Source organism: Macrotis lagotis, chromosome 3, assembly GCF_037893015.1.
Source record: "Macrotis lagotis isolate mMagLag1 chromosome 3, bilby.v1.9.chrom.fasta, whole genome shotgun sequence".
Taxonomy (NCBI): domain Eukaryota; kingdom Metazoa; phylum Chordata; class Mammalia; order Peramelemorphia; family Peramelidae; genus Macrotis; species Macrotis lagotis.
In genome coordinates this window covers 52594123-52618555 of record NC_133660.1, presented here as the reverse complement: position 1 = coordinate 52618555, position 24433 = coordinate 52594123, and the positions used below count along the sequence as shown (strand labels likewise).

At 39.7% G+C, this 24433-nt stretch overlaps 1 protein-coding gene across 1 annotated transcript in view; it reads left to right on the top strand.

Moving 5' to 3' along the window:
• Positions 1-355: 355 nt before the first annotated feature.
• FAM241A (family with sequence similarity 241 member A) overlaps positions 356-24433 on the top strand; it is a 72755-nt gene continuing 48677 nt past the window's right edge. The window contains exon 1 of the mRNA XM_074228703.1: positions 356-728. Coding sequence (XP_074084804.1) covers positions 474-728 — 255 coding nt within the window. The 5' untranslated portion in view covers positions 356-473. The remainder of the gene's footprint in view (positions 729-24433) is intronic.

Here is a 24433-nt window from a genome sequence, read left to right as displayed (position 1 = left end):
GAGAAAGAGAATGGGAGAAGAGAGTGGGAGGAATAGAGAAAGGGGGAGGGAAAGGAAGAGGAGAGGCCGCGGGAAGTGGAAAGAGCCCGCGCGGCGGGCGAAGGTGGCCCACGCTCCAGGTAGCTCCCTAGACCCCGCCCCGCTAAGGCCCCTCTGCGCGGCCCTCGAGGCTCCGCCCCGGGGGCGGCGCGGCCGGCGGGGCGGGTCCGGCGAGCGGCCGCGGGGAGCCGGACCGAGCCCTTCACTCGGGCCCCGGGGCCGGCCGGCGGGGCGGGGCGGGGCGGGGCGGGGCGGGGCGGGGCGGGGCGTCGACTCCGCCGGCGCTCAGGGGGCCGAGCGGCGGCGCGGCCCCTCCCGCCCAACGGCCTGTCAACAGTCGCGGGGGTCCGGGAGGGAAGCCTAGGAGCCAGCGAGGCCGCGCCTGCGTCCCCTCCCGGCCCGGCCGCCGGACTTGGCCCCGGGGAGGGGGCGGGATGTGCTCGGCCGGGGAGCTGCCGCGCGGCGCGGGCGGCGACCGGGAGCCGGACGAGGACGCGGACGGAGGCGACTCCGGGCCGGAGCCGGGGCCGGGGCCGGGGCCCGCGGCCGCCGAGACCGAAGAGCGGGAGCCGGGCGGCCGGAGCCCGCTCGCGGGGCAGCGGCAGCAGCCGGCCAGGCGGCGCGGGCGGCCGCGGCCGCAGCCGGCGCCGGAGGGTCCAGGAGGAGGCGGCCAGGAGCGGCCGGAGCAGGTGAGCCGCGGCCGAGCGGGGCGGGGGCCGGGGGCCGGGGGCCGGGAGGCCGGGGGGCCGGGGGGCCGGGGGCCGGGGGGCCGGGGGCCGGGGGGCCGGGGGCCGGGGGCCGGGGGGCCGGGGGGCCGGGGGGGGGGCCGGGGGGCCGGGGGCCGGGGGGGCCGGGGGGCCGGGGGCCGGGGGGCCGGGGGGCCGGGGGGGGGGCCGGGGGCCGGGGGGCCGGGGGCCGGGGGCCGGGGGGCCGGGTGCGGCGCGGCTCCGCCCCGCGCTCCGGGAAGTTTCAGTCCGGCCGGGCGGGCTCCGAGTCCCGGCGCCCCCGCCGCGGGGCTCCTGCGGGGCGGCCCGGGCCCGCGGCCCGGGGGAGCGGCGGCATCTGGGGCAGGTGCGCGCGGACCGGACCCGGGGGGCCGCGGCGTGCGGCGGCGCCTAGAGGGGCCCGGGGGCCCGGGCCCAGGCGCTGCCCTCGCGCCCACCGCGCCCCCCGAAGCCGGCCCCGCGAGCCGAAGCTCCGCGGCCCGGCCCGGCCCGGCGCACCCCCCCCTCCACGTCCTCCTCGGGCCGGGGGACCCCACAAGTCCCAAGCCCTGCGGGCCAGCGTGCGGACCGGGCGCCCACGCTGCTCCGTCCCGCGCAGGCAGCGGGCGGCGTGAGAAGCGCCCGGGCAAAGAACGCGTGTCCCTGGGCGCGCGTGTGTCTGTGTGTGTGCGTGTGTGTAGGTCACCATACATATTCACACATGCATGTGTGCTCCATATCTGGTATGCGGGCAAAGGATAGTCTGGACACTTACAAAGAAATGTGGGCGCGTGTCCGCAGTACACGGTATGTGCTCCAAGAATGTGAGCGCCCTCCGGACACGGGGAAGATGTGGCATCTATGCACAGCCGCGTGGGGATACATACAATAAGTGATATAGCATCTATGCACAGCCGGGTGGGGATACATACAATAAGTGATATAGCATCTATACACAGCCGCGTGGGGATACATACAATAAGTGATATGGCATCTATGCACAGCCACGTGGGGATACATACAATAAGTGATATGGCATCTATACACAGCCGCGTGGGGATACATACAATAAGTGATATGGCATCTATGCACAGCAGCTGGGGATGCATACAATAAGTGATATAGCATGTATGCACAGCCTCGTTTATATACTTACAATACATTAAAGTGATATGGCATCTATACACAGAATCGTGTGTATACATACAATACATTAAAGTGATATGGCATCTACACACAGCATCATGGGGACACATACAATAAATTAAAGTGATGGCATCTATGCACAGAATCGTGTATATACATACAATACATTAATGTGATATAGCATCTATACACAGAATCATGGGTATACCTACAATATATTAAAGTCTGTACACACATACACGCATGTATTGTATAGTATTGTCCATCATTAAGCATTTATTAAGCTATTACAAGTGTTCCAGGTACTGGAAATACAGAGAAAGGCAAAAACAGGCCCTGTTCTAAAGGAACTTACTTTCTACTGTCCAAATAATTCTTTAGCCAAGTTATATACAGTGTAAAGTGGAAGTGATCTCAGTGGGAAGGCACCAGCATGAAGGGGGAGAATAAAGGCTTCTTGAAGAGAAGGTGAGATTTTGGTTTAGGCACAGGGACTATAAAAAGTGAAGAGACTTGGTCTGAATGACTTGTGAGGCTCCTACAGGTTCTAAATCTGTGCTTTTAAGAGTAAAATGATATTTAAAGACCTTGAGAAATGTCATTCTCATAGTTACCCATTTGAATGTGTCACCCACCCTCTTCTAGAGAGGACTAATGTCCTGTATCTGGCCCAAGTCCCTTCTGGTTCAGGATCTTTTTTTTTTCCTTTTCATTAAAGTGCCAAAACAGCTGTTTTTATATGTTGTATTTATGTGGATATGTCCTTTGCCTTTCTTTGTCCCATGCTAAGCCCAGTACTAGGTGCTTAATAAATGTGTATTGACTGACTTATCTATATCTATATATCTATATCTATATATCTATATATACATAACCCATTGTTCTTTCTAGGGAAAGAACAATCTGTGCAATAGGAGATCTGGACGAGAATCTTGGATTTCCTTACTTGCCCTATAACCTTGCACAAGTCACTTAGTTCCTGTGGGCCTGATTCTACTCAGTAAAAAGAGAGAATTGAGCCCAATGATCTCAAAAGTCCTTACTGATGTTGCCATTCTGCAGTTCTTAATGTGACTATAGATATACTGTGTTCATAGGGTATAGGTGCACAGATACTGTATTTTGTGTGTGAAAAATATGTTCAGAAACAGAAACCACAAACAGATGCTTCTTGATATTGAGCAAGTTATTTCTAATCTCTGAAAGTGCATACAGCTGCAAGCTTATAAAAAGAAAGAGAGGAGTTGGGTTTATGTTGGTATCAGAGTTGGAAGGGTACTGAGGTAAGAGGAAATGAGAAAGTGGATAACCCCAAAATCCTTCACAGGCTACTCCAGGACTCAGTATAGAACCAGAGCAATGAAAAGGGAATGAAGTGAGCAGCCAAAGGGAATGAAGTTCCAGATGAAATTTGACCAGTAAATACAGTAATTTAGAACATGTATAATGATCTACATAGATTAGTTACCAATCCTATTAGTTAGCAGGAATATAGTTTATTGTATTTTACATTTAAGGAATTTTTCCTACAAACTGTATGAGTTTTTTGTTTATTTTGGTTTTTTCTATATTTCTTTATGACCCCCAACACTTATCACACTGCCAAACACTAATTGCTCATAACTAACTGACAGACATAGGTCTGTTGGTTATCTTGGTGAACAAAATTATGTCCCATCCTTCTTATCTGCTCTTTTCTATCCTCCTCCAGACACAAATTCCATTTCTAACTTAGTAAATATGTTCCAGTCAAGATAAATTATTTTAGCAAAAAACACAGAAATCAGAAAATACATTTTTTAAAAGTACCCCAAAAGATGCACCAAGTTCAGCTTTAACAATCTTGATTTATTTATTCCTGTTGCCTATGAAAGAGATGATGATTAAAGCCAAGAACTGGTAACCAGGATGATTCTAAGCCCCTTCCTGGCACCCTCTCTGAGTTGGTTGCCCAGTGTCTCAGTAACATAAAGCTTGACTTTCTTACACTCTAATCCCTGAAATGGAAAAATAAAACAGGAATCAGAAACCTAATTGAAATGGCTTTGGAGGGAGTTGGTGTCTGACAGGGAAATTCAAATTGCCGTTTTCTAAATAAATGATCAGATGAATTTGAAGTGCTTGATGATAGCTAACATTTATACAATGCTTTCAGGTTTGCAGTAAAGAACTTGTCTTATAGTATCTCATCTCTGTGAGGCTGGTTATTATTCTGATCCCAGTTTTACAGATAAGTAAACTGAGGTAGAAAGCAGATAAGAGACTTGCCCAGTATCATGTAGCTGATAAGTGTCTCAAACTAAAATCTTTGTAATTCTGGTAAGCTAACTACCAATCCACCTAGCAATTTTTACGTGGTCAATTTGTTGCCCACATAGGTGAGTCTTCATTTGTGTTCCTAATGTCATTAAAATATATTTCTGACAAAAAATAAAAAATAAGCAGGACAGCAAAGAAATATGCCTAGGACTCGTAGAGGTTTTGTGTATGTAACTATATAAAGATATGCACTATGTGCATATCTTTCTTTCATTAAATAAGTACAAAGTTCGGTTTTTGTAGACTTTTGAAAATATTAAATAGATTATCCTATTTGGCCACTGGAAGAAAGTGTTTAGCCAAACCCATTAGCACTTTACAATGTAGTTGAAAATTTATTCTGGAGTCGTGATTGATTTCCTCGATCAATATTACAGCTCTCTATTCCTATACAGTACTATTTGATACTTCTTAGTCAAGGAGGCCAGAACATTAAAATTCATTGCAGTTAGAAACCATATTCATTCTTAGCAGGCAGAAACAAATTCTAGATGAAAAATAACTTTTTAAAATTTGTTTATTTTTTATTATTTTTATTTATTACCAACATTCATTTTTTAAATTTTTCTTTATTTTGTCCAGTTAAATGTAAAGATAGTTTCCAACACTCATATCTGTAAGATTTTTGAGTTCCACATTTTTCTCCCTCCCTCCCTTGCTTTACCCTTCCCCTTGACATCAAATAATCTGATATAAGGTTATACAAGCACAATACATTTCCATATTAGTCATATTGTAAAAGAACAATCAAAACAAAAGGGGGAGAAACCATGAGAAGGAAAAAAATAAAAAATAATTTATAAAAATTGAAAATAGTATGCTTTGGTCTGCATTCGGCCTCCATGGTTCTTTCTCTGGATGTGGATGGTATTTTTTTTTTTATCAAAAGTCTTTTAGAATTGTCTTTGCATTGTACTTCTGATAAAGCTAAATCTATCAGAGTTGATCATCACACAATGAAAAGGGAACTCTTGTTATTATCATAATAAAGACATTTTTGTTGTCTTTTAATGAAAATGTAATTTATAATTTCACCTGTCACCTGTAGAAGGGATAATGCCTACAGCAAAGAATAGGTAACGGAGGCAGTTCTGAGCCACTACCACCTCCCTCCCCCTCTCTCCACTCTCCTTTCAGGGCTAGTCTCACAGTGACAGGAAAGCAACAGGTACTTACTTGTGATAAGAGCTGGTTTGGTCACTGGGGACCAAAAATGCAAACAGAGAGAAAGACAGTCTCTGCCCTCCCTAGTGTAATGGGAGAAGACAGTTGGTAAAGGATTGCTAAAAAGAGTGGAAGGAGGGGATGGGTGGGTGGGGTGGTACCCCTGGCAGGGACATTGTAGCCAAGGCCAGAGAGTCTGAAGCATGGCAGAAAAGGGAAGGAAGGTTGGCAGACACGAACTTTAACAAAAGCTCAACTCCTGAAGGAATTCTCTAGTGGCAGAAGGGGGTCCCAAATGAGAAGGCATCTGAGGCATGGCAGAACACTCAAGTGAATCAAGTACCACAAGAGCTTGACTTCCTTATCCCTTCATCCCCTTGAAATGGAAATTAAGAGATGGGTATTGACTGTGAAATGGTGTCATTTTGGAAAGCAGTAAAACACAAAAATAAGCCAGAATACTGTTTCATTTGTTTTTTCTACTCTCAAATAGGTTTCATCAGTTTTTGAGGAGAATGAGTTAATTTGCATTTGGGAAATCCTTTCAAGGATCCCAAGCTGTTCCCTGACAAACTTTTTTTAAATTTGTATTCTTCCTGGGATGCTTTTTTGAAACTTGGAACACCATCATGAAATCTCCAAGGATCAGAATTATGGGTGCTCCAAAAGGCAGGGGATGGTTGTAAGTAGGCTGTGGTGGCAGCATATTAACAACAATGACATCCATGCAAGAAGTGGAACAAAACAATGCTGGGGGATGACAAAAAAAAAAAAGAAGAGTAGCCTTAGTGTTACTCTGGAATGTAATAACATCCGGAAAAAAGGGAGGCTGGCTGAGTAATGAAATCCTCTTTGTTGTTTTTGTCATTCAGCCATTTTTCAGTTGTGTCCAACTCTTCCTGACCCCCATTTGGGAGTGGTTTGACATTTCTTCTCCAGCTCATTTTCCAGATGAGGAAACTGAGGCAGAGAGGATGAAGTGACTTTCCCAGAGTCCCACAGCCAGAAGCTTCTGCCCAGTGTCTTCTTTCTTCCACCACTCAGGATAAACTTGGTTGAGACTCTATCAGAACAGAACAACTCCCTCATCGCCCTGGCATCAAAGAATTCAAAATGTCAATAGTCATCTCTCAAAGTTGGTGGGTTATGAATCCAGGATATTCCTGCAGATAAAGACAGTATTGCTGATGTGACACAGAAGAATCACAGAGGTTCCTTTAACCGTGATGCTTGAGTAGTCTGAATTATTGGTTCTGGAAACAAGGAGCCATATGGTCTAAAGGAAGCCTGAGGAAGCCTAAGGACGTTCCCCTCTGCCTTGCCAGGTGTGAGGCCAGCCCTAGGCAGAACCAAAAAGGGCAGTGTTTTTCATGGCACAGGACACCTGTGGGTCTCCTTCCTTCCAACAAAAGCCCAAATCATCAGCTGTTCTTTACGTCATCCTAATTGGCTGTCCTGAGGGAGGTGGGGAGGACAATGGAGCCCTGAAATATTTCTTTCACCTCTTGATCCTTCAAGACTCCTCTCAGGTCACACTTCCTTAAGGAGACATCTCAGCTTGAACAGTGGATCAGAAGACAGGCCCGGGGTCAGGAGCCAGTAAGGAAATGGCAGAACGCTCAGTGGGATCACAGAATCAGACATGACTCCAAATGACTGAACCACAAAAAGAGCTGTCTTGCCCTTCAAACTCTCCAGGCTCCCAAATTATACCCTTTCTTTCCTTTTCCTCTTCTAAAGCAGAATTATCCTTAGTTCATTGCAACTAGAACTAGTTGTTGGAAATAAGTCAATCTTTTTGAATTCATTTTTATTCAGTCATTTCAGTCATGTCTGACTCTTTGTGATCTCATTTGGGGTTTTCTTGGCAAAGATAAAGGAGTGGTTTGCAGTTTTGATCCTTATAGAGGAGGAAACTGAGGCAAACAGGGTTAAATGACTTGCAAAGTTAATAATGTGTAAAGCCCATTGCTCTATTTTGCCTTCAAACTAATTCTTAGTAATGTGTGAATAAGGGTACTAATTCTGTTGAAGTACTCATTTTTTTAAAAAAAATTATATTGAAAAATAGATGTTAAAAATTTGTAGATCTCTAATTAGTGCAGTTTGGACAAATGAATGCATAAATAGGTTTTCTCAGCCCTGGAAGTCTGGTAAGTAGTGGACAGAACTGATTTGAAGTGTAAGGACCAGTGTGTAATCCTGATTATATTACAGTACTGGAATATAGAGTCAATTCATAAGAATAAGAAATGGGCCATTCAAAGGGAAATAAACAAGAATAGTAACCTGTAGGACTTTTAGTAAGTCACAATCTTTTTGGAATTCAGTTTCCTCATTTGTAAATTGAGGGGTTATATACTAGATGGTTTCCAAAATCCCTTTCAGATTTAAATTCGTGATCCTATTTCTGCTTTTGAGGTCATAGGATTCTTTTAAGGGTTTTATTTATTTGTTTATTTATTTGATTTTTTCATAATAGCTCTCATGATAAAAGGGTGTTTTAATTAATTTGTTTACTAACTTCCTATCTGAACATTAAATTTCTACTTCAACTAATAGTTCTTAAGATTAGCCTCTGTAAATAGGCAGGATTTCAAAGGTTAAGATGGGCAGTAATTATAATTCTATGTGACTCGAAAGACCCGGACAGGACTAATTTATTAAAATACTTTAAAAGTTTGTCATTATTGAATATAAAATTTTAGAAGAGTTTAGAAAGAATGTTTTCATTTTGGGAGTTTACAGTGCCAAAAGAGTGTTCATAATTATATCTTAGTGCAGGAGAGAGTCTTAGAAGCAGAATTTTGTATATAGAGAAACTGGGACATGGTGTTGCTGACACCAAAGCCTGATAGAGTCAGGGTTTCCTATTAGATTTGTTAGAGCTGTCTTAAGTGTAATTTGGACCTTAGTTCACTGGATGGGCTGGGGCCATAACAGGAGTTTCCAGTGCCTAGTATCAGAGCATGTATTACTATTGGCCATATTAGACAGCTTGATCTAATGGTATAGCTTCTAAACTAAGGTGACCTAAAGTTCTGATTTTTGAAAAGAAAGAATACCATTTCTAGGCACTTTCCTGTTTAGACCAAGGTTGGTTCATCCTAGTATTTCAGTGTTCAAATTAACCATGACTCATAAACCTAAAGTACAAGTAGGGGCCCATTTTTCCCTGGGGCACAGTCCTCAGAAGAGTAGTTTAGGAATTGGTGATCACTAATAATCCTCATGGGTTCATAAAGAACAGGTTGTTCCAGACTAATCACTTTTCTATTTATCTCTCTTTCTCTCCCTCTCCTTCTCCCTCTCCCTCTCCCTCTCCCTCTCCCCTCCCTTTCCTTCCTATTTTAGTTGTTACATAAAACTCTCTTTAAATCTTTTAAAAATAATAAAACTAGTAATAGTGAATTGGGAGTTTTGGAGAAGCAAATTTCATATCCAGGTGAAGAAAAACTGCTGCTCTGAGTAGTGAGTTCCCCCTCTATGGATATATCCATGAGTTGGGAATTGTTCTCTAGGTTTTCATTACTGAATAGCGAAGTTGAAAAAGAACTTTTATTTTGAGAGTTCAAAGTATTAGTTATATCTTAGTACAAGAAGTAGAGGTGAATCTTAAAAGCAATATTTTGTATATGGAGAAGTGGACATGGTGTTAACAACAAAACCTAATAGAGCTAGGTTATATTATTAAAGATGTCTTAAGTATAACTCAGACCTTATATACTGTATGGTTTGTCTCTTGTTTGGGTTGAACTAAAGACTTTTTTTCTTTTCTTTCTTTTTTTTTTTTGTGGTTTTTACAAGGCAATAGGGTTAAGAGATTTACCCAAGGTCACACAGCTAGGTAATTATTAAGTGACTGAGGCTGAATTTGAGCTCAGGTCCTCCCGACTCCAGAGCCAGTGCTCTATCCATTGCGCCCTCTTAAAAGACTTCTGAGGATGCCTTTTAGACTTAAGATTTCTATTTGATTAATAGTCATGACTCAAATTTCTTGTAGAATTTGGATGGATATTCATTAATATCTGACAATATGGTCCTACTATCTATGATGTTGTGTGGGTTCAACACAACTGCTCACTCTTTGGGGGCTATGGTAGGCTGCCTCTGATTCAGATGGAATGAAACATCTACAAACCATCCAAAAGTTAGCCATAACCTGGGAAACATAACCCAGTCAGAATGTAGTACTGGTTCCTGTGGAGACAGGCCCCGCCCTCCCCTCCCCCCTTATCTTCTGATCAGCCTTGCATGTTGGGTGTGGTGATTCCGAGGGCTCTATCTGAGGAGCCCGGCATCCTTCTGGGTGGGGGACTGGAGCTTAAGCCCCCAGTCCAGTCAAATCTCAGGGACATTTTTCCTTGTCTTTTAATTTTTTATTTCTTTTATATTATCTAGAATGATTTTATTTATTTTTAAACCTATTTTTCCCCCCAATTAAATGGCAAGACAGTTTTTAGCATTCATTTTTACAAGATTTGGCATTCTAAATATTTCTCCCTCGCTCCCACCCCTCCCCTCTTCCAGAAATGGTAGGCAATTTGACATAGGTTATATATGTGCTATCATGTAAAGCATATTTCCATATTAGAGGCAGTTGTGAGGGAATAAACAGATCAAAAGGAAAACAAAACATGAAAATGGAGTAAGTGGAAAAAATAATATGCTTCCATCTGTATTCTGAGCCCATCAATTAGTTCTTTATCTGGATGTGGATAGCATTTTCCTTGGTAAACCTTTTGTACATGTGTTGGATCCTTGTGCTGCTAAGAAGAGCTGAGTCATTCACAGTTGATCATGACACAATATTGCTGATTCCGTGTACGATGTTTTCCTGGTTGTACTCATTTCACTTTGCATCAGTTCATACAAGTCTTTCCAGGTTTTTTGGAAATCTGCCTGTTCATCATTTCTTATTGCACAATATCCATTACATTCATATGCTCCCATCTGTTCAGACACTCCCCAGTTTATGGTCATGCTTTTGATTTCCAGTACTTTGCCACCATGAAAAGGATCGCTATCAATATTTTTGAATATTTAGTTCCTTTTCCCTTTTTTATGTTGTCTTTGGTATTACCAATCTAGCAGTGGTATTGCAGGATCAAAGTGTTTGCCTTTTGGGCATTGTTCAAATTGCTCTCCAGAATGGTTGCATTAGTTCACAACTCCATCAACAGTGCATTAGTGTCCTAGTTTTCCCACATTCTCTCCAACATTGATCACTATCCTTTTTTTGTCACATTAGTCAATGTGAAAGATATGAGGTGGTTCTTCAGTTATTTTAATTTGCATTCTCTAATCCAAAGTGATTTAGAGCAATTTTTTTATATGCTTTTAGATAACTTTGATTTTTTTCATCTGAAAACTGCCTGTTTTATATCCTTTGACCATTTATCAATTGGGGAATGGCTTAAGTTGTAATAATTTATTTTTTAGTTTTTTTACAAGGCAATGGGGTTAAGTGGCTTGCCCAGGTCACACAGCTAGGCAATTATTAAGTGTCTGAGGCTGGATTTGAACTCAGGTACTCCTAACTCCAGGGCTGGTGCTCTATCCACTACACCACCTAACCGCCTTGAGTTGTAATAAATTTGATTCAGTTCTCTATATATTTGAGAAATGAGGTCTTTATCAGATACTTGCTATAGAGATTGTTTCCCAATTTTTTACTTTCTTTCTAATCTTGCATTGATTTTGTTTGTACCAAAGTTTTTTTATTTTAATATAATCAAAATTGCCTATTTTACATTTTTTAATGTCCTCTATATCTTGTTTGGTCATGAATTCTACCTTTTACTATACATTTGACAGTTAAGTCTCTTCCAATTTGCTCATGGCATCACTCTTTATGTCTAATAACACACCCATTTTTGTCCTTATCTTGGTCCATGGTATGAGGAAGTTAGTTTATATGTAGTATGTGTTCAACTGTTTTCCAGTTTTCCCAACAGTTTCTGTCAAATAGTGAGTTCTTATTCCAAAGGCTGGGGTCTTTGGGTTTATCAAACACTAGGTTATTATGGTCATTGACTGCTGTGTCCACCTAATCTATTCCAGTGATCCAGTAATTTTGATGATTACTACTTTATAGTTGAAAACTGATTTGGCAGGGTACCTATCTTTGTATTTTTTCATTAATTCACTTGATGTTTTTGACCTTTTGGTGTCATTTTTTTCCAGCTCCAATAATTTTTTGATAGTTTGACTAGTATGTCACTGAACAAGTAAATTGTATATGAGACTGCAAATCTTTTTATATAGAACTTGCTTTTATTTTTTAGTCTATAATAAAACTCAAAATCTAACTTTCAAAGCTGCTCTGTTTGTCTCTGATTCCTTCCAGTTTTCCTTCTATTCTAGTTTGGGGTGAGAAATCACTAATTGTCTCTCCCACACACTAGCCCACTCCCCACCCCCATTGAAAAAAGAAAGAGAAAAACCAAGCTCATGGGGAAAATTCAAGCAAATTAAATTCCCATTTTGATTCTTTTTGAAAATGTATACCTCCTTCTTCATCTTAAGTCCATCCCTTTCTATCAGGAGGTTGTTTATCTTGGCAATAGTTTTACTTGCATGTTTCTTGTTCTTCCAGTTTTGTTTCTTTCACTCCTTGCATCAATTTATACAGATCTTCCTAGATGTCTCTGAAACTAACCATTGGACACTCACTTACCTTAAATTTCAGCGCTTATAATAAGCATTAGCAAAAATTGAGTTTCTTAAGAGCAGGAATTGGGTTTTTCTGGTTGTAGCACTTGGGGTTTTTTTAATATCTTTCTTTGTGTTTCTACTGTTTGCCACAGTGCCTGGAACATAGTAGGTGCCCAGTAAATGCTTATTAACCTACTTGATACCACAATTAAAAATAATTACAACTTACAATAGCCAACATCAATTATAATGGTTGTGGTGGTAGAGAACTCTGTAAAACTTGATAAGATTTTCCAAATTAAAAAAGTGTATCTTTGAGTTCTATGCAAAGGTGGGTATGAGGAGAGGACAGTGAAAATTAGGTTGGGGGATTGGGTTCAGGAGTATGAAACAAAGGAGGATAAAGAAACACAAACCAAAGTCTCATGTATATACCTCAAAAAGATTTTCATAAAGAGAATCAACTTCCAGAAGCAAATCTGGACATGGTGAACATCAAATGACATCACCAACATAAAAGTCCCCTTATCTTGATGGGAAATCATCAGCAACCAATGTGGAGTCATTTCCAAATCAACTGCTTCATAGGACTTGTTAAAACAAATATCAAAATCAGTAGCAAATTAGAAGAATAAAAATGAGAAGACACCCTTGAAATTGAGGCATTTCCAGCCCATTTATTATTAAACAAACTGTTGATGCTGAAGAATGGGATATGGCTAAAAGAACAGACATTAATATTGATTATCACCATTTCCTAAGAAAATATAACTGATATAAACCATAATGAGGAGACCAAAAAAGCCTAGAAATCACTCCAGTGAGCAAACACTTGATTTTCTTGGCAATTGATGTGATAAGGCAGCCAAAGACAACTCTGGTTTGCAATAGAAATTTCTTTATAAGATCTTACCAAGTAGGATGGTGGAAGTTTATGAATAATATTTCTTCATAAAATAGCAGGAAGCATTGCAGTCATTTTACGAAGAAATAAACAAGTTTAAAGAGCTGGCAAAGAGACTCAACTAAACCAAGTTGTCCCCAGAGTGTTTAAGGATGTAACTCTAAGGAGTACCAGGAACACACTAAAAATGGAAAAGAATTTGTAAACACATTATTTTTTTTATATCAAGGACAGTAGAGCCTCTATATCTGTACTCTTACAACACAGTCCTTTTTAGGTTTCTTGGAGAACTCAAAATGGCACTTTAAAAAAAACAGAGTCCCTGAACTAGACCTGGCATATGCAGAAAAGGCTCGTACTGAAGGAGAAATAGTGTTGAAGGGTCAGTTTTCAAGATATCTGAAAAAAAGGAGAAGATAAATATAATGCTTGGCAAAATACAGTCATAATTATTACCCCCCCGAGAAGAGAATGGAGAAAACATCAATAACTTTATGAAATATTTATGAGGATAATCTCATAAAGAGAGCATCAAGGGGCAGCTAGGCGGTGCAGTGGATAGAGCACTGCCCTGGAGTCAGGAGTACCTGAGTTCAAATCTGGTCTCAGACACTTGATAATTACCTAGCTGTGTGGCCTTGGGCAAGCCACTTAACTCCTTTTGCCTTGAAAAATCCTAAAAAATAATAAATAAAAAAATAAAGGAGAACATCAAGAGCATCCTTGAAGAAGGTGTGAAAAGGGAACATGAAGGCCTTCAGAATCAGTGTTTTGCTTTGTTTTTGTATTTTAAGAGATTTTCTTTTGAAACTGACTCAAGAAAATGTTCCATTACTGTTCTCTGGAACCAAGATTGGTCATTACAGTTGCTCAGAATTAACCTTCCTTTTAGTTCTCATCTGCATCACTGTTCTCACTGTGCAAAATTGTCCTGATTCTGTTTACTTTATTCTTATGAGATCATGCAAGCCTTCTCATGGTTCTCTGAAATACTCATATTTGTTATCTTATTGCATAGTAATATACCATTACATTCCTATCACCCTTTTTGTTCCACCATTACCTAATCTATGGACACTTTCTTTGTTTTCATTATATTTACTACATTAGTTAAACATATATTCTTTCCTTCTATCTTTGACCTCCTCATCCTATATGTAAATAATGGAATCACAGATCAAAGGGTAGGAACATTTTATCTGTTTTCTCACATAACACAAACATTTTTCTTTTGAATATTTGGACAGATCCATCAACAAATAGTATATTAATAATAGGTTAGACTTCTCAGAGTGTTTCTAACACTGACCTTTTTTTTTGTCATTTTTGCCCATTTTTAGGGAGTATGGTGCAATCTTAGAGTTGTTTTACTTTGCATTTGTTCTACTATTCATGATTATATATATTAAGAGAAATATAATAAATTATAAAAATGTTTTATATCGGTCTTTAAAGTTTGCAATGTACTTTACAAGTATTTTATTACTTTATACTCATAATAGACCTGGGAGACGGATGTTTTTATTATCCCCATTTTATAGATTGAGGTAACTGGGACTGACAGAGGTTAAATAATTTTCCCAGGATCACAACAGCATCATATGTCTTTTGATAGGCTTGTTTGTTCATATTCTTTGACCACTTAGCTATTTGGGGGGCTTAGTCTATTTATGTCATTTTCCTATACATTCTTGATTTCAGACTTCTATCAGTGATATTTGCTATAAAGATATTTTTCCATCTTATTCTAGTTGAACCATTTTTGTACAAAAACTTTTTAATTTTATGTAATCAAGGTAGTTTGTCTTATTTTTTATAATCTCTTTCATTTGGTTAATTCTGCCCTCATTTGGCTTATAATTAACCATAAGTTTGAAAGTACTTTCTTACATGTTTCCTTTTACAAAGGTTGGCAGAGAGATTTAATGTTTTTGTTGAATAGTGATTTATGATATAAAATACTGGCTAGGGCAAATAGGTGGCGCAGTGGATAGAGCACCGGCCCTGGGGTCAGGAGTACCTGAGTTCAAATGTGGCCTCAGACACTTAATAATTACCCAACTGTGTGGCCTTGAGCAAGCTACTTAATCCCCATTTGCCTCACAAAAATAAATAAATAAATAAATGGAATACTGGTTAAATCTAATTACTGAAAATATTGTTCATTTTCCTAGAAATTTTTTTTGGATTGGGAGTGCTTTCCCCTTATAGTTTTTGTTCTTGTCTTTCTTAAAACCTGACTGCTACTTTTACTGTTTTTGGATTTATTTTATCTAGTCTGTTCTATTGATTTTTTTCTAAACTATCACAAAGTAATTGTAATTTTTTTTTATGTTCAGCCATTTCAGTGATCCCATTTTGGAGTTTTCTTGGTAAATATACTCCAGGATCCTCATTTTTCAATTGAGGAAACTAAGGCAAAGGTAAAGTGACTTGTCCAGGATCACATAGATATTAAGTATCTGAGTCTGTGTTTGAACTCGTCCTCCTGACTCCAGGCCTAGGATTCTTATTCACTGTGCCACCTAGCTGCTGTAATTTTTTACTGCTTTATAACAGTTTCAGAGCTAGTGATGGTATGGCCCCTTCATTCCTACATTTTCCATTAAAATCAGAAGACTCATGAAAAATGTTTCTCACTCTCATGGTCCTAAACAGGAGGCCTTTTTCCCCTCCTAAACCTATCATCCTTTCAACTACTCCAATTCACAGGAACAGTGGCCCTCACTCTTCCTCCATGCCAACTCTTCTTGAAGCTATACTCAAGAGTCATCCCCCAGGCTTGGGCCTTATCACCTCTGGCCTGCCCTAAGTGATCTCCCTGCCTCCAATGTTCTCTTTCAGCAGAGGCCCCATCCAAAGAACTCACCCACCCCCTGCTACCCAGAGAATTTAATAGAACTCTATTTGGTAGGCCAGCTCTTTACAATCTGGATCCAACATACTTTTCCAGTTTTATTTTTATTTATTCTTTATTTTCTAATGCTCTTTCATTCAGCCAACATTCTTCTGGCATTTGTACTAAGTCTCACTTGCCTAGAATGTCCTTCCTTTCATCACCACCTCTTAAAGCCCCTAGTTTCCTTCAGAGTTTAAATATCAGCATCTATATGAATTCCTTGTACCCAGTTTTTGTCCTTTATTTTTTTTTCTAATCACATGCAAAGATAGTTTTTAGCATTCATTTTTAGCAAGCTTTTGAGTTTTGCATTTTTCCACCACCCTACCTCCCCTCACCCTTCCCCATAGTAGCAAGTAACCTGCTGTTGGTTGTATTTATGCACAATTGTGTTTAACTTATTTCCATATTAGTGAGGTTGTAAAAGAAAAATTAGAACTAAGGGGGAAATAAAAAACGAAGGGAGAAAGAAAGAAAAAACAGAGCATTAAGTTTTTAAAAATGAGCATTGTATGCTTTGCTCTGCATTCAGACTCGTTTTTTTCCCTCCTCTGGATGTGGATGACATTTTCCTGAGAGTCTCTCAGGATTGATCACTGAACTACTGAGAAGAGCTGCAGCCATCACAGTTGATCATCACGCAGTGTTGCTGTTCCCGTGTACAGTGTTCTACTTCTGCTCACACTCTGTATCAGTTCATGCAAGTTTTTCTAGAATTTTCTTAAATCCTCATAATTTTTTTTTTGGGGGGGGGGGTTTGCATGGCAATAGGGTTAAGCGACTTACCCATGGTCACACAGCTAGGTAATTATTAAGTGTCTGAGGCCAGATTTGAATTCAGGTCCTCTTGACTCCAGGACTGGTATTTCATGCACTGTGACACTCAGCCACTCCCACTCATAATTTCTTACAAAACAATAGTGCTCCAACACATTCAGTGCCATAACTAGTTCAGCCAGTCCCTAAATTGATGGGGATAAATCTCCCCCCATCCCTACCCTAGATATAAACTCTTCAGGAGCACAAATGGTTAAAAGTTTGTCTTTGTATGCCTATGGCCTACCACAGACCCTCCTAGTACATAATGTAATGAATAGAAGATGCTAAATGCAGAGTACAAATCAAAGGATTCCCTATAAATGTAGGGTTTCTCCAGAGATTTTTATATACAAATGAGTGTACTAATTGCATTAAACTTTTAAAACATTTCAGTCTCATAAAGGAGGTCCATAATCAGAGTTCAGTCTAACTATATACATAAAAAGCAGTTGAAAAAAGTCTATTAGTATATCAACTGATCTTCATTTGAACAGATAACCCATAGAACTGGATAAATTGTAGAATCATATAAAAACTTGCTCTGCAGTTTGGTACAAGAAAGTTTCCAGAAAGCAAAACTTCTACTAAGGCAAGTTGGTATCTTATCTATAATTTATATAGTCTGGGTTACTGAAAGGGTACGGATGTGACTTATCCAGTATCATGTAGCCAAAATGTGTCAGATGTGGGACTTGAGCCTTTAATGCCTTTAATGCTGGCTCACTATGCCATATATGGATGTTTTATTCAGTTATTTCAGTCATGTCCAATTCCTTTGGGGTTTTCTTGGCAAAGATACTGGAGTGGTGTACCAGTTTCTTCTCTAATGAAGAAACTGAGGCAAACAAGATTTAAGTGACTTGCCCAGGGTCGCACAGTGTCTGAGACTTGAACTCAGGTTTTCCTGATTCCAAACCTGGTTTTCTATCCACTGGACCACCTTGCTTCACTATATCTTCAAATTAGTTGAGTCTGGAATTGAAGAAGAGGCTAAATAATTTTTGGGAAATTTCATGTTTGTTAGTTTTTTTTAACTGACACCAAGTTTTTCCTTAATACAAAGGCACATCTTTTAAGCAGGGTTCTTTTGGTGATGCTGCTTGGTTGTGAGTCATGTAAAACCACAGTTTCTGAAGAATTGATGTCATGGGTCTCTCTAAGGTCTATGGATAGAAGATGTATAGGAATAAAATAGTTGTAACATATTCCCAATAAAAAATGACAAAGAAGCAGCAGCATAAAGAATGTCATTTTAGAAAAATATGACTAAACAGAAAACCAATGGACAGCTCCTGTCCTTGTATTTAGGCAATGCTGAGAGAACTAGAAGCATTGAAGAGCTCTGTGGAACAGTGATAAGATATGGGTTGCATAGAAGTGGAAAGAAGTACATTTGGGTTTGATATGAAGTTAAGTTTCCTGGTAATGAGAGCTTTGCTAAAAGTGGAATGGGCAGCAGTGGGTGGCTTTGGGTGCGCCTACACTGGGCTTCTTTAAGCAAAGATTGATAAGCTATGGAAGAGAAAATTTGGGTCAGGTATGGGCTGGATGAGGTGGTCTCCAAAGACCCCTTTTAAATCAGATTCTGTGATGGAGTCTGTAAAAGGAGGTTAAATGTGATAATAATGTCAAAAAGATGCAGAACCACAGGAAAGAGTAAGCTGGAGCACATTGGGAGGAATCCCCATGGGTGTCATTCCTGGAATTCCTATGTACATCTCTTAAAATGTTCAGTTCCCTTGCTTCTTCAAAATTTGGCCCAAGGGTTACCTCCTCCAGGAGGCTTTTCCACTGCTGTCCAAACCCCCAAGTTGTAAGTGCTTCCTCCCCATCACATTATATGTGATTTGTTTTCACTCTCTCGTCCTGTCCTGTGCCCTGACCATGTCTGACCCTCTGTACAGTTTAGGTGTCTACACCCTGCATCAGTGTATTGTGGGAGGGAATGGATCCCAAGCGTTAGTTAATGACTTTCTGTTGAAATAATTGTGTACTCTGATTGACTATCAAGAAGTAAGCACATCTTTGGAGGACTATATAATTTTTATAAGTATGAAGCCACAACATACATTTAACCTGAGGTGGACTTCTTGATAAATTATGTTATATCAACATTTGGAAGTTAGTAGAAACAGACACTACAAGCATATGTTCCCTCTTCTTAATTAAGGTAAGTTCATTTTTTTCCATCACTTAAATAGCTTTTGATATATGACCATTGATTGTCCACCCTTTCCCTTCCTTTCACAATAGAAAAAATGAAAATAAGTTTCATTAATTAACAGAAAAAAGATCTCCACCTTTTCTTTAGAAACTATTCAGAATCCTCGAGATTCAAGGGAAATTCTTAATTGCAAAATTAGGCTACATGGAAAAAATAAATCGATAACAAGTAAAAATTGTTCCAGGAGGAATAATCAGAAGTTCTACTTCCCTGTTTTTGTCATCAATCAGCTGAGGAACACAGGCCTAACTTTTATCTCTCCTGCTCAGGGAAGATTATGCATACTTATTGCTGCAATAACAGGAACTTAAGTTCCTCCAAGCAAATGGATCTACTGTTTGAATTTCTAATTACTTAATAATTTAGCAGAGTCAGTCTGTCTTTTAGGGTTCCCCCCCTTTTTTCCTGACCCCTCCCCCCAGCATTTAGTCTTACTGGCAGCTGTATCCTAGCATAGAAAAGGGAAATGGGGGTTGTGTGTATGTCTGTGTATGTGTCTGTGTGCACGCATATTTGTTTTCTTTATGAAAGCAACTAGCTCTCTGGATTTGCTAAGGGAAAAAGCATGAAGAAACTTTTTGAGCTTCACGAAATACTATAAATAATAAGAAGTTAAAGAAATTGTTTTAATAAGATACAATGAAGTTATATCATTTTAGTTTATAAGTTGATTTCTTTCCTGTGGTTCTGCATCTTTTTGCCATTTTTGCAACATATCACCTTCTTTTGCAGGTTTTTCTTTATAGAATCTGAGTTGGAAGGGGTCCATACTTGACCCAGAATTCCTTCATACATAGCTTATAAACCTCTACTTAAAGATGCCCAATGTGGAAGAACCCACACAGTCACCCACCACTGCCCATTCCACTTTGGCCTAGCTTTGGCTTTATATGAATCCCAAATGATATAAATATAGACTTCTTTCCATCTTCTATACAATATATGTCATATTACTGTTCCACAGAGCTCTTCAAATACTTGAAGACAAAACCATCCATCATGTTCTCCCTCCTCTTAAATTTTTTCTCCAGTTTAAGCATCTCCAAATCCTTCATTTGGGTCTTGTAGATTATAATCCCATGCTCATTCTGATTGTGCTCCTTTGGACACTATCTGGCTTGTCAGCCAAATGGAGCACCTCAAAGTAAACCCAGGACTCCAGTCTAATCTCCCATGACTCCTTTAATGCAGCCAAGCTGTTTTCAGTTTATTTAAAGTGATAAATAAAAGCCAAGGCTTACAATATTATTTTGAAATTCCATTTTAAAATGTATGAAATCCATATGTAACACATTAGAGGATGGAGATTTGTTTTTTAATGATATTTTTTCCTTTGTTGCTACTGTGTGGAGGTGTTTTTTTTGCCAATTGGGTGATTTTTTTTCAATGTAGGAATTCCCTTCACTGATTCAGATCGGTAGTTCATCCTAAAGAATGGCCTGGATGTACTGAGTGGTTCAGTGACTGGCCCAGGGTCCCCACTGCCAGGATATTTCAGAGGAGGGGCTTGAATCCAGGTCTTCTTTCTCTCCTCTCCTCTCCCTCTCATCCTTTCCCTTTCTTTTTCTCTCCTCCACTCTTTTCCTTCACCCATTTTTTCCATTCTGTTCTTCATCTCCCTCTTCTTCTCTCCCTTCTTCTCTCTCTCTCTCTCTCTCTCTTAGGTTTTTGCAAAGCAAATGGGGTTAAGTGGCTTGCCCAAGGCCACACAGATAGGTAATTATTAAGTGTCTGAGGTGAGATTTGAACTCAGGTACTTCTGACTCCAGGGCTGGTGCTCTATCCACAGCGCCACCTAGCTTCCCCTCTCCCCTCTCCTCCTTTTCCTTTTCTTCTCCCTCTCCTTTTTTCCCCATTTCCCTCTCAGTTTCTAGTAAAAAATCCTTTAAAAATCACTTTTCAACTCGCCAAAAACATCCACTACAGTATTCTAATTCTATTTTCTAAAGGAATTTTGTATTTCCCATGAAGGTCTAATCTAGTGTGCAAGCCCCCTAGTAATGCTTTTTCCCTTTATCATGTAAAGATAATAATGATAAATTGCACAGGATGCCCACAACTTATTTTTTTGACATTTACATTTTGCCTTAAAGTTTGAAAAATACTTCACAATAATTATCTCATTCAACTCTTACCATTATTCTCTAAAGCAGGCACTAGTGGTATTATTATCCCCATTTTACAGGTCAAGAACCTAAAAGTTTGAAAGGTGAACTAACTGCCAGTTAGTATTGAAGTGAGACTTGGTCAGGTCTTCCTGATTTCAGCCTTCTTTATCCCATAGTGTGTGTGTGTGTGTGTGTGTGTGTGTGTGTGTGTGTGTGTGTGTGTGTGCGCATTTTAGTTTTGTAGTCAACCAAATCGTTTGCATATAACTCTCAGTTTTTGTATCAGCAAATACAGTTTTAATGATTTACAAAGAAAATATATGATGACTTTTTAACCAATCCATACACTTTTGATAATGCAAAACCCTAGACAGCCCACAAATGCTTACAACACCTTCTTAAATATATCACTAAGACAAGGTGGGGAGGAGTTGTCATTAGTGTGGGTGAAAGGAACTTCCTCATATTTCCCTATTCAGGGAGTTTCTAATATTGCTGAAGTCACAAAGCCTTCCTGTGACTGGAATTCCTGTAACAAAAAGATTTCTAAAGTTTAAGAATTTGGCTGCAAGCACTTGTCTTGAGAGATGTTAATTGCACAGGATGTAATCACCCACTCACCCTACCGCCTCAAAACCTCTTATTGGCACCTAAAACCTTATGGAAGCATTCCTCTTGGCAAGAGTCTCTCCAGCCATTCAAGTACAGGCTGTTAACTTGTGTAAGAAAAACACCATTCAGTGTTTGGCCCCCATGGATGTGACTTGTCATCCAAAAGACTTTCAATTTCCTCTTCACATAAGAACAAACTTTTACCTGAATAAACTTGGTGTATACAAGCAGATAAGGGGAAAAACTTGAAGGCTTCAAAATCTCATCTTTTCCTCCTTATCAATAAGGCTCTTCCCTTTCAAAAACAACTTGTTCTTTGTTCCTTGGAAGTGATTGGACTAAGGGGCATCTCTATAGGGGTGCCTTATTTTATATGAATATTGAGGCTAGAGAGTCATAGGATCTCAGAGATGAGAGGGCACTTAGACATCTAGATTCCAAGTCTCTCATTTCATTGTTAATTGGAGGCAACAAGTTAGTGCCTCATTTCTCAATTTTATCCTCTGTTCATGATCACAGATTTTCTGGTTGCATTTTTTTATAGAAATAGTAATTATCAGGAGCACCACTCTGGAGTCAGGAAGAACTGAGTTCAAACCCGACCCCAGACACTTAATAATTGCCTAGCTGTGTGACCTTAGGCAAGTCACTTAACCCAATTGCCTTAAATTTTAAAAAATAAATAAAAATTTAAAAATTTAAATTAAAGAAATAATAATTATTAGTAGTATTAACATTCTATGCTGCATATATATCACAGTAAAGAAGTTTTAGGTGACTGACCTTGAAATCTAAGGGGCAGGATGCAATAGGGAAGAGAGCAGTGGATCATCAGGGAAAGTGGACTTGAATCTCTGCTTTAATATTTCATCTTGTTGGACCTCTGTCATTGGACCATTTTCCTCATCTATAAAATAGGGATGAATATATTTGCCTTACATTCTTTACAAGGTTAATTGGAAGAACAGTACTTTAAATATTTTAAATAACTTTAAATACTTTAAATAACTTTGAAATTTAGTTTATAGATAAGATTTGAAGAAATCAATAGTAATTTGATACCTTGTTTCTAAGGAAAAATGCATCCTGTGATCCAAATGACCAATTCATCAGCCATGTTAAAAATTACACTAAGGTTTTTAGAACTATTTTCCTTCCATTGTGTAGTAATAGATAGATAGATAGATAGATAGATAGATAGATAGATAGATAGATAGATAGATAAATGAATAAATGTAGATTTAAATGAATCAGAATAATTAATTGAATGAATGGATGGATGATTTATAACTGGGTAGTGGCACAAGTAGATAGAAAGTTGAGCCTGGAATCACAAAGATTTGAGTTTAAATGTGACATCAGACACTAGCTGTATAATCTAGACAAATCACTTAATTTCAATCCAAAAAGAGGTTATTAACAGCTCCCACCTCAGAATTGTTGGGAGAATCAAATCAGATAGTATGTGTGCCTGGCTTAGCATAGTGCCTGGCTCCTGATAGGTTCTATATAAATGTTTATTCCTTCCTTCCCTTCCCTTCCCTACCTCATCCCATTAGTCCTTTTCTTATTTCTACATCTTTTAGAAAAGGGAATTGATGGACTTTGCCATCTTTTGAATCAAGAGATTAGATAGTTGTGTAGATAAGCTTTGGAATGAATGCTCAGTAGATGCCCCACTCTTCTTTTTTTTGCTTAAAGAGATTAGATGTCATTTGAAGGACAACTGAGTTTCTTCCCCCTCAGAAATGCCCACCCCTACTCCTGGCCAAAAAAAAAAAAAATATCTGATACTTTGAAGTGTTGAAATTGCTATGAAAGTCTTTCCTTGGAATCATTGCTTGTTCTCCCTCTGGAGGCATAAGGTTTAAGAGATACCTGCACCTTGTAATACTGAGAGCTGAGACCTGAGGTCACATATAAAATTAGCATTTTAGGGGCGACTAGGTGGCGTAGTGGATGGAGCATTGACCTTGGAGTCAGGAGTACCTGAGTTCAAATCTGGCCTCAGACACTTAATAATTACCTAGCCGTGTGGCCTTGGGCAAGCCACTTAACCCCATTGTCTTGCAAAAAATAAAAATAAAAAATAAAATAAAATTAGCATTTTAGCACTAGTATCTCTAAGGAGTCCACAAAGTTGCTTTAGGGTTAGTGAGGAAGGGAGGAGGGCAATATTATAAGCAGGCACTAGTCTCTGCCCTCAAAGAACTTAAAAGTGGGGGAGGCAATAAACAAATATGTACCAGTAAGCTATATACCAGGAAAATGTGAAATAATTAAAGTTTGGATTGAATTGGATCTAGATCAACCTCCTCATTTTATCAGTGAGGAAACTGAGGCCCAGAGGGCTTAAGATGACTTTCCCAAAGTCATATTGTCACTTGGCAGAGCCCAAATATAAATCCAGATCCTCTGATTCCAAGGCCTCTTTCCCATCCCAAAGAAATGCTCAGAGGCCTATTTATGTTCTCTAGCTTTCCATTCTTGTAACTGCCTAGCTAAACCATAACTATATTGATTTTTTTGTTGTTTTTGTTAATATTTCTTTGACTAAACAAAAGAATTCTGACCTAACAAGTACAATGTCCTTCGACCATAGTCTTCCACTTCTGCAAGGAAGGAAAGGAAGTAATTGTTTTCTTTCTTTTTTCCACCAATAGCAAGGACCATTTATTATAATAAATGCCAAAGAACAAGTTAAAAAGTCATAGATCTTGCTCTCCAGTAGTTTTGAAAAAACATTTTTCAAATGAAGATGTGCCTTATTTCACTCCAATCATCTCTCTTCCCCAGCTCTTCCATTGAGAAAATAAAAAATAAAATAAAGCCTCTAGC